The sequence below is a fragment of the Pantherophis guttatus genome, chromosome 6, assembly GCF_059756535.1.
Source record: "Pantherophis guttatus breed Tessera chromosome 6, ASM5975653v1, whole genome shotgun sequence".
NCBI lineage: Eukaryota > Metazoa > Chordata > Lepidosauria > Squamata > Colubridae > Pantherophis > Pantherophis guttatus.
Window position 1 is genome coordinate 41,994,781 of NC_142068.1, and position 16,213 is coordinate 42,010,993.

Genomic DNA, 16,213 nt, shown 5'->3' on the forward strand with positions numbered 1-16,213 from the left:
AGGTAGAGCCAACAGTAAGCCAATTGGATAATAAGATGTGAGAGGTGGCCTTTTGTTCTAGGGGAAGATGTGGACGTGGGGGAGGGGTATGTCCGAGAGGAGAGGTGCAGGCAGTAATATCACAGTGTTGTGGTAGGTAGGGGACAGGGAGAGACATGGTGGTAAGTAGACTGGCTACTTTTGAGGAACAATATCTTGGTACGTTATACTATTCATGGTCACTACTGCCACATAGCTCTAATCCTAATCATTGAAGAGCTGAGCCACAATGATGGCAGGATATTGGTTTTTGTTTCAGGGCAGCACCAACATGATCAGGGGTTGAGCTGTTACTCCCAGTCTCTTGCATGGTCAATCACTTTCTGATGGCCTTCAAGTACGCTGCAACACTTTCCTATTGCATAGGAAGAATAACTTTTTAATCACTCTATTTAGGTGCTTGATAGAAACTGTTGGGTTCCAGAGACAACTTTGGGCTGTTCCTAAGGCTCTGATGAATGGCTTGATTCATGATTCAGACCTTGCTCACTTCCAGGAACAAAGAAATGGCAACTGCCTCAGGATAGATTTTGCCTGCCTGATTCTTACATGGATCCTAGAAAGTTCTCTAATTTCAGAGGTGGTAAGAGATAAACTGGCAGTACATATGCCTATAGCACTACTGAAAGAGAGGAGAGAATAATATCAATCAAACATGGGTAAAAGCTTTTACGGACAGTCTTTGATTTACAACCACAATTGGCACCAGATCCTCTGTCGCTAAGCAATGTGGTCATTGAACTGCACCGAATTTTGCCACAGTCGTTAAGCAAATTATCACAGTTGTTAAATGAATCCTCCTTCTCCCATTGACTTTGTGTGTCAGAAGCCAGCTGGGAAGACTGCAAATGGTGATGATGTGACCCTGTGATACTGCAACTATCATAAATGCATGCAGGGTGCCTGATGACCAAATTGTGATCACGTGATCACAGGGACACTGCAACAGTTGTTAAGTACAAGGGCCAGCCATACACCGCTTATTTCAAAGCCATTGCAAATGGTTGCTAAACAAATGGTTGTAAGTCAGGGACTACCGGTGTTAAGAATTATCTAATGGTGATAAGAGCAGCAAAACACAATTATTTTCATCAGCAGAAGCTCTTACTGCTTCTGCTGATGGCCATCAAGGTGATCCAGCACTTCCTAGTAGACTATTTTGAGGAAAACCTGAGAACATGAGATTATTTGGGGCATCAGATAAAGTCACTCTGATCTGCTCTGAGTTGAACTCTTATTGTGCATGTCTTTTTGAGTTGGCTAAGGCATGCTCCAGCAGTTATTTGGAAGAGATTACATCTATTGGTTATCAAGGAAGTGGGGAGAATACTCAGACCTATAAGTGCAGTCATTGTGCATTGAATCTATGTTCCTTCTGGATGGTGAGCCCCACACCACATGGTGTGTGCTTACACATAGATGGCAAGCATCTTCAAGGGAGTTTCACCTGCTCTTAAAAGAATGGTGGACCACTCCTACACTTCAAAAACTATTACTAGAACCCAAATTTGGACAATTTTTGTCCTGTCTCCAGATTCCCTGTTTTAGGTAAGGCCTTTAAGTAGGTGGGCAGCCTGCACAATTAAAGCACAATTAAAGCATTCCGAATAAAGCAGATATCCAGACCCTTGTCAGTTTGGATTCCCATCGGGATATTGCAGATGGACTGTGGTAGGATCAGAAAGGGAGGATACATCCATTCCAGCCCTCAATGATCTCTCAATAGCCTGCTATAGCACTTAGCTCTACCATCGTTCATGTTATCTTTGAGTTTTTTTGTTATTTTACAGTGAATGATGTTAGCATTAACTAGATTTAGCTGTATTTCATTTCCTTTTTTCTTGATGTATGACAGAACATATTATCAAACTATTGCTACAAATGAAACAATGCTGCTTTCCCCTTGGCACAAAACAGCCACATATTTCTTGATATCAAGAGTAAATGTTCCAATGTTTAACTGTACCTACAGCAACAAGATTGTTGTTTACAACTTATTAAACACTTTTGAGATATTCGGTATAGATGAAATTAGGTAACACCAGAAACAAATAAAATAGGTAACGTAACAGAAAAAATGAAGTGTTACTGCAAAAAAAAAGTAATATTAGATTTCTAATAGATCTAACTGTTTGAACCAGGGGTGAAATCTAAAATTTGTTACTACCGGTTCTGTGAGCGTGGCTTGGTGGTGTGTGTGTGTGTGTGTGTGTAATGTGGGCGTGGCCTTTTTTTTTTTTTTAACTTTTAAAACCCATTTTTTCTACAACCTCTTCGGCTAAGAGGTTGTAAAAAAAATGCTTTCAAAAGACTCTGACGATCTAAGCTGAGTTTCCTGATCGGCAGGGGCTTTTTTAAAAAGCCTCTGCCGATCAGGGAATTCATCTTGGATGAATTTATATATAAATTATCCTAATTTATAGAATTAGGATTTTTTTTGCTCTCCAAATTTAAAAGAAGAAATCATCCTTGACATTTACTGCTACATACATTCTTGGATCGTCAGAAAAAAACCCTTTTTTTCTTTTAAATGCTCTGACAATCTGCCGATTAACTCAGCTGGGATCGTCAGAGCATTTAAAAGAAAAAAACCCTTTTTTTCTTTTAAATGCTCTGACGATCCAAACTAAGTTCCCTGAAAGCCTCTGCCGATCAGGGAACTCAGCTGGGATCGTCAGAGCATTTAAAAGAAAAAAACCTTTTTTTTTCTTTTAAATGCCTTTGACGAGCCGCGCAATCATCAGAGGCTTTTTTTTTTAACTTTTAAAAGCATTTTTTCGGCCAAAGTTGTAGAAAAAATGCTTTTAAAAGTAAAAAAAAAAAAAGCCTCTGATGATTGTGCGGCTCAGCTGGGCATGGGGGAGGGGGGGCGGCGCAGGGATTTTTGCTACCAGTTCTCCAAACCACCTGCCTCCATCGCTACCAGATCAGACAATCCGGTCCGAACCGGGAGCATTTCACCCCTGGTTTGAACCCAAAAAGAGACAACCTAGCACAGGGGTGTCAAACTCAAGGCCTGGGGGCCTGCAGGATGCTTAGATCTGGCCCATGGGGCTGCCCTGGAAACAGCAAAGGACGGTGCCTCTGCCAATGAAAACAGAGCTTGGGAGGGCTGCTCTCCCGAGTTCCGTTTTTGCTGGCAGAAGGTTGCAGGAGGCCGTCGCAGCCGAAAATGGAGATCACAAGCTCATTTTCGCTGGCAGAGTACTCAGGCCACCACAGGCGCACCCGACACAAGTGATGTCGAGCTGGCCATGCCCACCCTGGCCACTCCCATCCCACTCCACCCCCCCCAAGGTCAAACACAACCCTGATTCGGCCCTTAATGAAATTGAATTTGACACCCCTGACCTAGCAGCCAGTATTTATGAGAAACTATTGTTAACCTTGGGGTTTTCTTACTATACTGTAGTTAGACATGTTCTATTAAATCTTGGATCTCAAAATAAATTATATATATAATTATATAATAATTATATATAATTATATATAAATTATATTTATATAGTCCCAATCTGTTTGAAAATTTGAAACTATGAAGGTGTGAGGCAGAGTATACATTTCTGCTATGTGCAGGTGATGCTATGCTTTAGAAATAAAATAAAAATTTATATTGTTAATTTTTTTTCTCAAGCTTGGTGGCACGCATGATCATTCTATATAATGGATGAATTAGAGTTTATTATGAATAATAATTTTGACATGTTTAGAAATTGGTATTTTAGATTATGTTCTCTTTTATTTATAAAGTTTTTATAAATAACTAAGTTTTCTCAACTGATGAATCCCCAATTTCAATTCAAATAAAAGAAAGTCTGGACAAGTGTCTATAATTTCCTTGAGCAGTTGTGATAAAACAAATATTACAGATAAATTTAACTCTGAACTTGATACATATATTTAACAAGTTGTTCTAATTTTTATTCCTTCACATTACTTTAGTTGTACTTCTAAGTCATAGATTTTGTTTTATAGGTAGTTGCAGGAACCAGAATTTCAGAAAAGTTCAAACTGATTCACTGAAATTCTAACCAGCAGGACTGCTTTCATGTATCAGAAATTGTTTGGAAGAAGTTTAATGGAACTTGCAAAAGCATAGTACTTACCTAAAGCTTGAAAAGAAAGCTATGCATATTTTAAAGAAGAGCAAGTGCTATGCTTGTCTAAGATCTAAATCTCTTTTTACAAATAATTTTCAAAGCATGCACAGCCCCACTAGCATATAAGTTCTTTCTTCAGGAATCAGTTTCAATTCCTGCATTAATGTTATAAAATAAATATGGAAATTACTTGATCATAGATATAATCTGACCCTTGGACTATGAATAGCTCATATCATGGAATAATTTCTTTAAAATATAGTAGTGGGAGAATCTGTTTGGGGAAAACTGTATTATTCCATGTATTGTTACTTTGGGCTGACTGAGTTCTGATAGAACAATGTTTATAACTTATGAAGAATTTAAACTGCCTCATTTTTCCAACATATTTGTTGATAGCTCTTTTAATGAAACTTCAGTGACTTAATGATGCTATAGCTGCTTCTGATATTCCATATTTGGTAGAGATTTTGGAAAAATAAGTAGAGTTCTAAGCCTGTAATTTGTTTTTATAAGATGAAGAAATTTGATAAAAATTTATAGCCTGAATGTCCTATTTTAAGAAGCAACAGAAAATTGTTTTTAAAATGTAAAAACATTTTACATTTTTATTTACTTATTATTACCTTAACACGAATAATGCCTTAAAAAGTGCTTAGTAAGAGTTGGTTATAATTAATTTCTTGTCAGAATTTCAATTCAAGTGTAGAAATATTCACTTAGATGATTTGGCCTTGCCGTTCCCACATTTGGATTAACTCCATAAGCCTGTTACTGTGAATTTAGATTACTAAGTAATATGGACATACATATCCTTCTTGGCTATAATCTCCATTATTTGGAATCTATTGAGGTTTGTGAAATATAGAGGATGATTTTTGTTATTATTATATAACACTTTACAGAAGAATTACAATGTAATACTGGCAGAACAAGAAACAACCTGATTTGGAGTACTGATAATGTGTTGCTTATTAACATATGAACTGAGGAGCTGCTATATTTTGTTTTGGGTTTGTTTATTTAATAGAGTTAAAGAAGACGGCTTTTAAGCAATTTCATGACTTTTTTTTAATGATAAAAAATAATTAAATCCTCATTTTTTAAATTGCATATTGTATCAGATCATTAACACAATTTCATGCAAACATATAAATTTGATATTTATTTAAAATAGAATCAGTCATCACAAATCAGTTACAGAAGAGGCAGTGAGGAGCTGGAATAGAGATTGATCTTTCTCCATACTGTTTTCCTTTACAATTCCCAAGACATGTGAATGAGTTATATATTGATATTTTAGCCCTGACCTACCTCATAATACATGGGGCTTATGATGTTGCTCATGCCTGGGCAAAAACAATAACCAGTAAATATTTTTAAAAATGGAATATGAAAAGTCAATTCTTCTTACAAGTTCGTTAACTGTTGTAATAATAATGATGGCATGCCACTTGTACAATACACAATGCAAATCTTCAAATAGGTAGCAGCATCAACAATTGCTAATGTTTAAATTAAGAAAATGAAATCTTAACAGGTATTCAGAGGAAAAAAATAGCATACTGGAGGTCTACCAGGGCGACCACGTTTTCTTTTCCCCTTCAGTTGCGTTTCTTCCAATTCACTACCAACATCTGAATGTGCAGTAGTTTCATTTGTAGAATCTCTGAAAGAAAATGTCAATTAAAAATAAATTAGTAAGTAGATAAAACAAATAAAAGCAGTAATATTTAGTGCTAATACAAATGATAGACATTATAAATTGAAACTTAATTCAGTAAATTGAGACTACCCACTACATGCTCTCAAATTCTCTCCACTCATAAAATTACTAATATGAAGACCGTATAGTCAGCAGTTCTATTTTGTTATCTTGCTGAATTTTAATATCCAGTAACCATCACCACTGACAATAATGCCTTGACTTCAAGGGAATTGGAATCCAACATCTGGAGAGCTATAAATTTTCAAGACCCAAATCTAAGCAAATAAAAGATCTGTAAATGGATTATTTATTAATTGATTTAATTAATTATTAGATTAATAATGATTAGGACTATCATCCTAGAGGTATTTTTTTCAGACATTTATGTAGCTGGCCATCTTATATCAAACTTTCAGAGACCCCCATCAACAATTAAACATCAATAAAAAACATAATATATCTATTAAAACCATAAATATTAAAAACCAAAGTTAAGCTTTCAACATCCTTTTTAAATCCTCTCATCCACCTCAGCGCTATTCCAGTGCTAAGAACAGTGCCCACCCAATCAGATTTGATAAGATGAAGTAGATGTCCTTAGGCTCCACACATATTCTGGCCCTGTGCCATATACAATAAATGCTGGACTTCCTGTTGGGGGTTTCATTCCTATCATATATATGAGCCTTTCAAAAATGATATATACAGTAGTTTTAGTAGTGATTTCATTTTCAAATCGTAATAACAATGCGGTTCTTTTAGAAATGGAGATGCCATTTACAACTTGTCAGAAGCAAATAGTTACATTCAGTTTATATAACATTCAAAAGATAACAAAACTTTTAGCAAGAAAATAAGAACCAAAAAGTGAAAAGATACAAAGCAAAAGCTTTGATACATCCATTCTTGCACACACACTTTTCTTGCTGAATTTGACAGATTTTGTATATATGTATAGAAGTCCCAATCAAAAGTCATTAAGAAATATGTAAGGTGTATTGTTTTTGTTTTCTATAGAAGTGGGTTAGGAAAAGTCCTTTAAGTCTACAGCCTTCTATTAATGGTACTGCAAATATATATAGAAATGAGAAAGCTTCTTACTTTCATCCTATGAGGTCATTTAACTAAAAATTCTTTAATCTGACAGCAGCTATCCAGCATTACAGATACCTATTTCCTTTAAGTCCTCTTTAACTAATGTTTCTAGGGATTCCACTTGCTACTTTTACAACTACTTTATTATGCAGTGGTCCCCAACCTTTTTGGAACCAGGGACCAGTTTCATGGAAGACTATTTTTCCAAAGACTGTGTGTGTGTTTGGGGGACCCTCAAACAATTGCTAAGTGACAAGTCATAAGCAAGGACTTCCTGTGTATGAAACCAATTTTTTTTTTTATTATTAACAGAGAAAATGATAAGGAAGAGTGTAAATGTCTTTGCATATAAAATTAGTACTGCATCACAAAATTAGTACATTGATCTGCCAGCTGCTGTATAAGGCAACTAATTCTCACAATTCTATGCAACTTGTGCTAAAATGGATCTGCTAAGGGAAGTAGTACCATAATAGCTGGATCAAACCATCCAAAGAAATATTTCTTGTAAAAAAAAAAATATGTTGCCTGCTATCCTATTGCTTTTCCAAAAGGCCCTGAAATCATAGTTTTGTCAATGGGCCACAAATGGAGACAGAGCCCATCAACTAGATGATTTGATTATGTTGTTGCTGACATGGAGGTAAAAGGTAGGTTTTTTAAATGGTGGATTTATATGGTGGATTTTTAAAATATTGTAGGTCACTAGAATCACCTTTGCGGACAACTATATAGATTTCTTTAACAAATAAAAATAAAGAAATGTATAAAACATACGCTATCTCATACAAGGTATTGTAACAACTAAATCACTTAAAGTTGTTAATGGAACACTGTGCAGTAAACCATGTCCACATCAAATATCTATGGAGATTCTCTATCATCCAGGTCATGGTTGTCCCAAAGGTGCTTTTTCAAGAGGCAGCTGAACTTTGTTTTTCTTTGATGTTTTGCTTCTCATCCAAGAAGCTTCTTCAGCTTCTTGGGACAATCATGACTGGATGACTGAGAATCTCCATAGACATTTAGCTATGTACAGAACTGAACAAGCTTCTTGGATGAGAAGTGAACCATCTTCAAAGAAAAACAAGAAAGTCCAGTTAGCTTTTGAAAAAGCACTTTTGGGACATGTTCACGTTACTTTTTTTTGTCATCAGTCTCTTCTCCGGATTTAAAACTTCCTTAAGTTTTGCTGATGCATTTTCAAACTTATTTTTATGAAGATAAAGGTGAACAATACCAAGATAAGGTTAGAAATGGAAAGAGATTTCAGTGTCTAGTAACATATGCTGTGAATTTTCTGCAGAATCACATACATTGGTCTATTGCAAAGCAATGTCCCTCCGGATTCTGTAATAGATGAATGGGAAAAAATTTATGCAAAAGAACCAGACACAAGCTTGACAAGGACAAAGCACTATCAGAAGGTTTCAACCTACCAGAACACTCTGCTGCAGACCTCAAAGTGATCATTTTGGAGAAGCAAAACTTTAACAGCAACTTTGAGCACATATATTAAGGTCTCAACAAATAGCTTTTTAACACATTACAATAATTAATAACTAAGGTACTTGTAAGCCATTTTACATATAACTTGTATTTGCACAATCAATCTAGCTTGCCCCATACCAATCTACATCAAGGTACTCATTCTATGAATCTGACAAAATGAATTGCAGCTCACAATTTTTTTACTAAATAAAATTTAGTAGCCAGAAAATATGTTACCAACTCTTTCTGATCAAAAGTTTTTATATTTTTATAGAAATTATATTAAGCATATTACAGAATGTTTATACAATTATACAAAGCACATATATGTTTGTGATTATATTGTGAGGTTTAAAAGTGGTACTGTTAAAACATACATGTAAAAAGATTGTGGATGTGTTGGTTCTTGTTGGTTCCTCATCATATGAGCAGAATTGTGCCCAGCATTACAGTAGTAAACTGTTGCAATTTTAACCTGAACCTCATATTAACCACATTCAAAGTTACAAACTTTTTTTACAGTGATCATTAATCAACTGCCATAGTGGTTAAGTTAATTTATTCTCCCAAATAGCCATTCCCCTCCCCCCCCACACACACAACTGAAATGTCAGAATCTGGCAAAAAGCATCGCAAATGATGGCTATGTGTGCGATGGTATAAACAGCAATAAAGATTCCCGCCCTCTGGAACATCATGCCTTCTGATGTAAAAGCCATGCTTTTAGTCTTCTGAAAGAGCCTGAAGACCTGGCTCTGCCAACTGGTCTGGGGCACCAATGGGGGTGTATCATCAATCTGTAGGTGAGTAATGGATTAAGATTAGAACCCACCTCCTCCCTGTATGAATCTTGCTCCCTTACTTTCCATCTTTGTTAATTTTTAAATCAATTTTAGTGTTCTTATTTATTGTTTTAATGTTTCATATTGTTGCTTTTATTGAGAGTTGCCTCTAGACAAGATGGATAATAAGTATATAAGTTATATAAATAAAGATGGGTCACACGTGTGTGTGTGTGTGTGTGTGTGTGTGTGTGTGTGTGTGTGTGTGGGCATCGAAACCCCAAAGCAGTTGCGAGTAGCTCTGGGAATTTCGATTCAACATAACTTCAAATGGTTCTGTATACATCCACATGTAATATCCTTCATGCCGTTTTTCTTTAATGTAAGCAATATTATGGAAAGCATAGGAAAACAGTAAATAGTGGTAAGAAAAAATAAGGCATGGAAAAAATAAAATATAATTAAATCTTGTTTATATCAGTATATCTTATACCTCTCCATATTTTTCAATCTTTGTAAACCTGTACTTGCTTTCACCAAGCTCATACAATGATACATATATATTGCACTACTTTTAATTTTTGAATTTCTCTCCTCTCACTTTTCAGGATATCAGCTCCATCTAACTTTCTTGGCCTTTCCCTACTTCTGAACCTATTCAGTATTCTTCATATATTTACAGTGAAATTTGGGGTATCCAGAAAATGGCACACTGAGAGATGGGGTGATTTTTTTTCATCCTGCTGACAAACAGCTAACTTTATTGTCAAAACCAATTCTTTGGCAGTATGTTCTTCAGGTCATGAACCGGAGTAACTTGGAATAATGACATGATGACCCTCAGATGTTTGTATACTTGCCTGGGAATAGAATCCAGCGGACTGCAATTCTTGGTAAATCCAATCAGAGGTCTGGTTTTCACCTTTTCCAATCGTCATTTCTTTAGGCACACCCCAGTTTTAACATCATGTTTTGAAGCTTACTTTTGTCTTGACCTACATTTTTAACTATTAAACATATGGCTGAATGCTGATTTATCTCATAGCCCCTTGTTGGATTATGGAATTTTTCATACTGTTTCATTTTGGATTTAAACACCACTCTCTTTTGCTGCATGGAACTCAACAGCATGAACACTTTTCCATTGGTAGTTAAAGTGATTGGATTTCATTTACATTTCTACCAATTTCTATTTAAGGATTTGGTATTTCATTTATTCTTAAAATAACTTTGTTGTTTTACTCTATTTTGGTATATATATATATCTATCTATTTTGGTATATATATCTCTGGTCTTTTTCTTTTTTATTTCCTTTTAAAAGAAACAGGAACTACCCCCTTTTTTATTTATTGTCCACTGTGGGAATTATTATCTTTTGTTCTTACTCTGTTACGGAACATTTATTCTCTTTGTCCTTGAGATGAAATTGCTTATGTTTTGCTGAGGAAGTTTGGTCATAAAAGGAATTGGGACTATATTAAAATTATAGCAGTAATAAATGAAACTCTGAACACTATACACTATACTTTCTTTATAATGCCCCCCCCCAAGACAAAAAGGCCCATGTTTTTCAATTTACAAATCAGATGACAAATCAGAATTTAATTTATCATTAATAGATTTGAAAGAGAAGTTTTGTTTGAGAATTGTAGAGTTCCTAGAGGAGACTGAAACGGGCATCAATGTAAAAGATTTAATCACAATGGAGATGATGGTTGATGGACTGAATCTTCTTAGAAAAGCTGAAGGAAATTGTGAGATAGACTTAATATATGCAAAGAGAAAACAACTGTTAAGGGATGCTTTGATTTAATTCATGAGAAAACCTATTGAACAACAAGTGATGCAAAGAACTCTCACTGAAATCTATGACTTTGAGGAGTGAGATGCAAGTATTTGGAAACAACCCAGTTATAATTTCAAGGGAAAGTTTTATTATCAAAAATCAATCAAGGATATTTGATCCTGGACAGATCAGAGATCATGATTGCAATGGGTTATTGGGAGAAAAAGTGGCTGGAGTGGAAACAACTTGTGAACTTCCCTGTCAGCTTTCCTATTGATTTTGTTTCTGGGAAGCTTGCAAATTGTGATTACGTGACTATGAAACACAGCTGTTATAAATGCAACAGTGGTGGGTTGCTACTAGTTCGCCCCGGATTGGGGGAACCGGTAGCAGCAGCGGGAGGCTCCGCCCACCCACCTGGAAAAGTTGTGTGCGCACGCACCCACGAGCAAACCAATAGCAATGGGATTTGAAACCCACTACTGAAGTGCAAGTTGGTTGCCAAGCACCTAGATCATGATCATGTGACCATGGGGATGCTAAGATAGCCAGAACTTTAAGGATTGGTTATTATGATAGTTATAACCATAATAATTCCAAATGCTTGCTGAATGAGCAGTCATTAACCAAAAACTACCTATACTAAATAGGGACATGGTGGCTCAGTGGCTAATATGCTGAGCTTGTCGATTGAAAGGTCGGCAGTTTAGCGGTTTGAATCCCTAGTGCCACATAATGTGGTGAGTTCCCGTTACTTGTCCCAGCTTCTGCCAACCTAGAAGTTCGAAAGCACGTAAAAATGCAAGTAGAAAAATAGGGACCACCTTTGGTGGGAAGGTAACAGTGTTCCATGCGCCTTTGGTGTTTAGTCATGCCGGCCACATGACCACAGCTCTTTGGCTTTGAAACCGAGATAAGCACCGCCCCCTGGAGTCGGGAACGACTAGCACATATGTGGGAGGGGAACCTTTACCTTTACCTTACCTATACTAATCACTCACTCTTCTTTCAAATCGATATTATCCATTTTTTTCTTGGCTCTATCCTTGTTTTACCAGATCCATTTCTTAACATTATCCATTCTCAGTGTATTAAACTTAATTATACATTAAGTTAAGAGTTAACTTAACTCTCACTTTTATACAACAATTTGGGCAGAAGCAAATTGTTATACACAGCTATTTTTTATTCTTTAAACAAATACTCAATAATCACAACAGACCATATACTACTCACTAGATTTCTATAATCATTTATATGATACCATTTGTAATAATTTATAACAATGTGTAAATTTATTTTTCCACATGAAATAACTTCAATTCCATATTTACATAAGATATTTCATAATTCAAACCTAGTTTTCACACACTAACACAAAAAGTTTACATTTGTAGATTTCTTAATGATCTGCTGAAAAACAAATTTTGGCCTGTAGGTTTCCTGTCCAGATTAAAGTCACAATACATTTCCCAAATTTATATAACACCTCTTCTATCTTTCAGTTAGAATTCTATCAAATAGCCTCCAGAATATATTTTAACAAACAATCCCAAACACATTTAGGAGCAATTATCTCATTAGCATTTCATTTGTACAACAGAACAGTAACAGTAACAGCTTTCCAGTCATGAACAAATGCAATACATTAAATAATTCATTATAACCACTCCATATAATAACTATTTTTACAACTGTACACTGACACTGGATATTCAAGCAGCTTTACCGTGTCTTTGCACTTATGAATTTTCTTCAATCAATTTTACCTGAAAATTAACATTTATAACATTTACTTTGAATTACACCTCTTTACTGTTATAATACTGATAAGTGTCTAAAGTACTTTTTCCAGTACTCACTTTACTCTGCTAGAGTAGACTTCTTTACACCTTTTCATCCATTTCCCTTTTTTAAATTTTTTATCTAATTAATTTTGTATTTTCTCTAGCTCTTTTAATTGCAGCCATTTCTTGCTCTGTTTTCCTCCCTCTAAACCATTATTTCATTCCCATTTTTTGAAGCAATCATTCTATGTTCTCTTTCCTCTCCATCACAACCCCTTTTAATTTACCAGGTATCTTTTTAATGCTTCATATTAGCATAAATCCACACACTTCAGTGGTATTCTGTAACCTAATTCTTTTCACGCTATTCCACGCTGTTCCAAAATATTGCAACATCCTTTTTCCTCATGTCCATCCCTTCATTCATCTAGCTGAAAATTTATTTTCTATTAATTTAAATGTAACATATACCTTTTCTTCTTGCTATTATTCCTTTTTCACTTTTGCTTTATTTTTTACTTCTGCCATGTCCGTTTTTTGTAAGATTCATTCTTGACATTACCTGTCCTACATTCAGAACCTATTTTGCTTGTATTTTTCACTAATCCTTTTCAACTTAAACAATCAAATTAATTATGTTTTTATATTCCCTTTTATATTCCTTTGCCATGCACACACACAGGCTTACATTTACAATATGTAAACAGGAAGAAACAGGCATTTTTCTAAGCAGATATTCATCAAACCATCAAAATTCTCACTCATTCTTGGGGCTCCAGATCTTTTCTTCCGTCTCTCATTTTCATCCATCCATTCCTATTGCCTGACAGAATAACTTTTCCTACATGTCCCATATGTTCAGAATGTTTCATAATTTCCCCCATAAGTCATTAATGGTTCTTTCACTATCATGCTTCACTGAAGCATAACATGGAACTATCACAAACCTATGAATTTCTACTTTTATAGACAGACACAACAATGTAATGATGCCAGTTGATACTGCAACCATAAACTTTAGCTTTCTGTTCATAATTAAAACCTACATGTTTATTTTCCTGCCTTCATTCAGCATTTATTCACATCTATTTACCTCCCTTTCCTTTCTCTTAATTTCACAAACATGGAACATATGTATTTTCATGTCAATGTATTTGTTAATTCTCGTTTTTCCCAATTTACATCATTTATTGCAATCTCCTGTATTCATCTGCCTTTTTCAGCAGATCAGACAGGGTCCTCTCCTTCCAGGTTCCATGCCTACAATATTATATGATTGCCATTTGATGGGGCTTTGGAAGGGGGCTATTTCCAATAGCTTCGCCCACACTTTGGAACTCCCTTCCCATAGAGATTCAGTCAGCCCCATCCTTTCTGGGCTTTAGGAAAGCTGTCAAACCCATCTGTTCTGTCTAGCACAGGAGAAGGGGAGGCTCAGACTGAAAATCGGATTCACAAGAGCACATTTCTGGTTTTCCTTCCTGATTTATCTTTTTTATGTACAGTGGCTATAAAAAGCCTACACAACCCTGTCGAAATGCCAGGTTTTTGAGAGGTAAAAAAAATCAGACCAAGATAAATCACTTCAGAATTCCTCCCATCTTTATGACATAAGTTGTATTACAATTCTTTGAAAATAAAATGAAATCTTTTAAGGGGAAAATAGCAATAAAAACGTACAATAATGTGGTTACGTACATACACACACCCTTAAACAAATACTTTATTGAAGCACCTTTTGATTTTATGATAACATTCAGTCTTTTGGGGTAGAAGCCTCTTAGCATGGCACATCTTGCCTTGGGAATCTTTACCCACTCTTCCTTGCATAAATGTTCCAAAAATGTCAGACTGAGAGGGCATCTCCTGTGCACAGCCTGCTTTAGGTCATCCCACAGATTTTCAGTTGGATTCAGATGCAGGCTCTGGCTGAGCCATTCCAAAACTTTGATCTTCTTCCGGTGAAACCATTTTTTGGTTGATTTGGAGGCATACTTTGGGTTGTCACGTTGAAAGGTGAAAATCCTCTTCATCTTCAGCATTTTAGCAGAAGCTTCAAAGTTTTGTGCCAAAACTGACTGATATTTGGAACTGTTTCTAATTCCCTCCACTTTGACTAATGCACCAGTTCCAGCTGCAGAAAAGCAGCCCCAAAGCACAATGCTGCTACCACGATGCTACACTGTGGGTATGGTGCACTTTTCGTGATGTGTGGTGTTGTTTTTGCACCAAACATACTTTTTGAAACTATGGCCAAAACTTTCTGGTCTCATTAAATCATAACACATTTTCCCACATACTTTTGTCAGATTTAATGAAGGTTTTTGCAAAATGAAACCGGGCTTGGAAGTTTTTCTTTGTAAGAAAAGGGTTCTGTTTTGCCATCCTACCTCACAGCCCAGACATATGAAGAATACAGGAGATTGTTATCACATATAGTATATGACCATAGCTTTCGGCAGCTCCTTTAATATTGCTGTATACCTCTTGGTGACTTCTCTGTTTTCTTCTTGTTTTTTTCACCAATTTTGAGGGATATTCAGTTCTTGGTAATGTAACTGTTGTGCGGTATTTTCTTCATTTGTTGCTGATGTCTTCACTGTGTTCTATGGTATATCCCAGTGATGGTGAACCTTTTTGGCACCAAGTGTCCAAACCGGAACATGTATGTATGCATGTATGTGCGCATGCCAGAAAGCCAGAAACACGAAAACCAGCTGGGTTTTGGGTTTCCAGCACTCCGGCGTGCACAAAGACCAACTAACCAGCGTGTATGTGTGTGCCAGAAACCCAAAGACCAGGTAGCCTGTGCGTGCATGCGCATCAGCCAGGTGGTCTTCGGGTTTCCAGCACTCCGGTGAGCACGAAGACCAGCTAGCCAGTGCACATGCATGTGCAGGAAACCCAAAGATCAGGTGGCCTGTGCGTGCATGCGCATCGGCCAGCTGGTTTTCGGGTTTCCAGTGCTCCAGTGAGCATGAAGACCAGCTCAGCAACAGGTATGTGCGCAGCAGAACCCAAGGGGCAGCTGGCAACAGCGCACATGCCCAGAGAGGGCTCTGCATGCCACCTCTGGCTCACGTGCCATAAATTCGCCATCTTGGGTATATCCAATGCCTTGAAGACTTTTTGTATCATTTTCCTTACTGATAATTTTCAACAATGAGATCCCTTTAATTAATTAATACTAGATTCCAGGACCCTTTTCCACCATCGAATTAAAACGCTAATGACCTGGCAGAAAACAATACTAGCAATACCAGTTAACTAATAACATTTTATTTTATTTATATCTCACCTTTATTTATTTTTTTACACATAACTGCAGGCATTCAACACTCTTTCCTGCTATTTTCTCAACAACAAGAACCCTGTGAAGTGAGTTGGACTGAGTGTTTTGTAATCTTTGCAGACTATGACTTTT

At 36.2% G+C, this 16,213-nt stretch overlaps 1 protein-coding gene across 17 annotated transcripts in view; it reads right to left on the minus strand.

Moving 5' to 3' along the window:
* The window catches only part of STAG1 (STAG1 cohesin complex component), a 192,791-nt gene that overhangs the window by 106,257 nt on the left and 70,321 nt on the right, over nt 1-16,213 (minus strand). For all 17 annotated transcript variants that reach the window (XM_060682836.2, XM_087872159.1, XM_087872154.1 and 14 more), the window contains one exon: nt 5,706-5,808. In XM_060682836.2, coding sequence (XP_060538819.1) covers nt 5,706-5,808 — 103 coding nt within the window. The remainder of the gene's footprint in view (nt 1-5,705; nt 5,809-16,213) is intronic.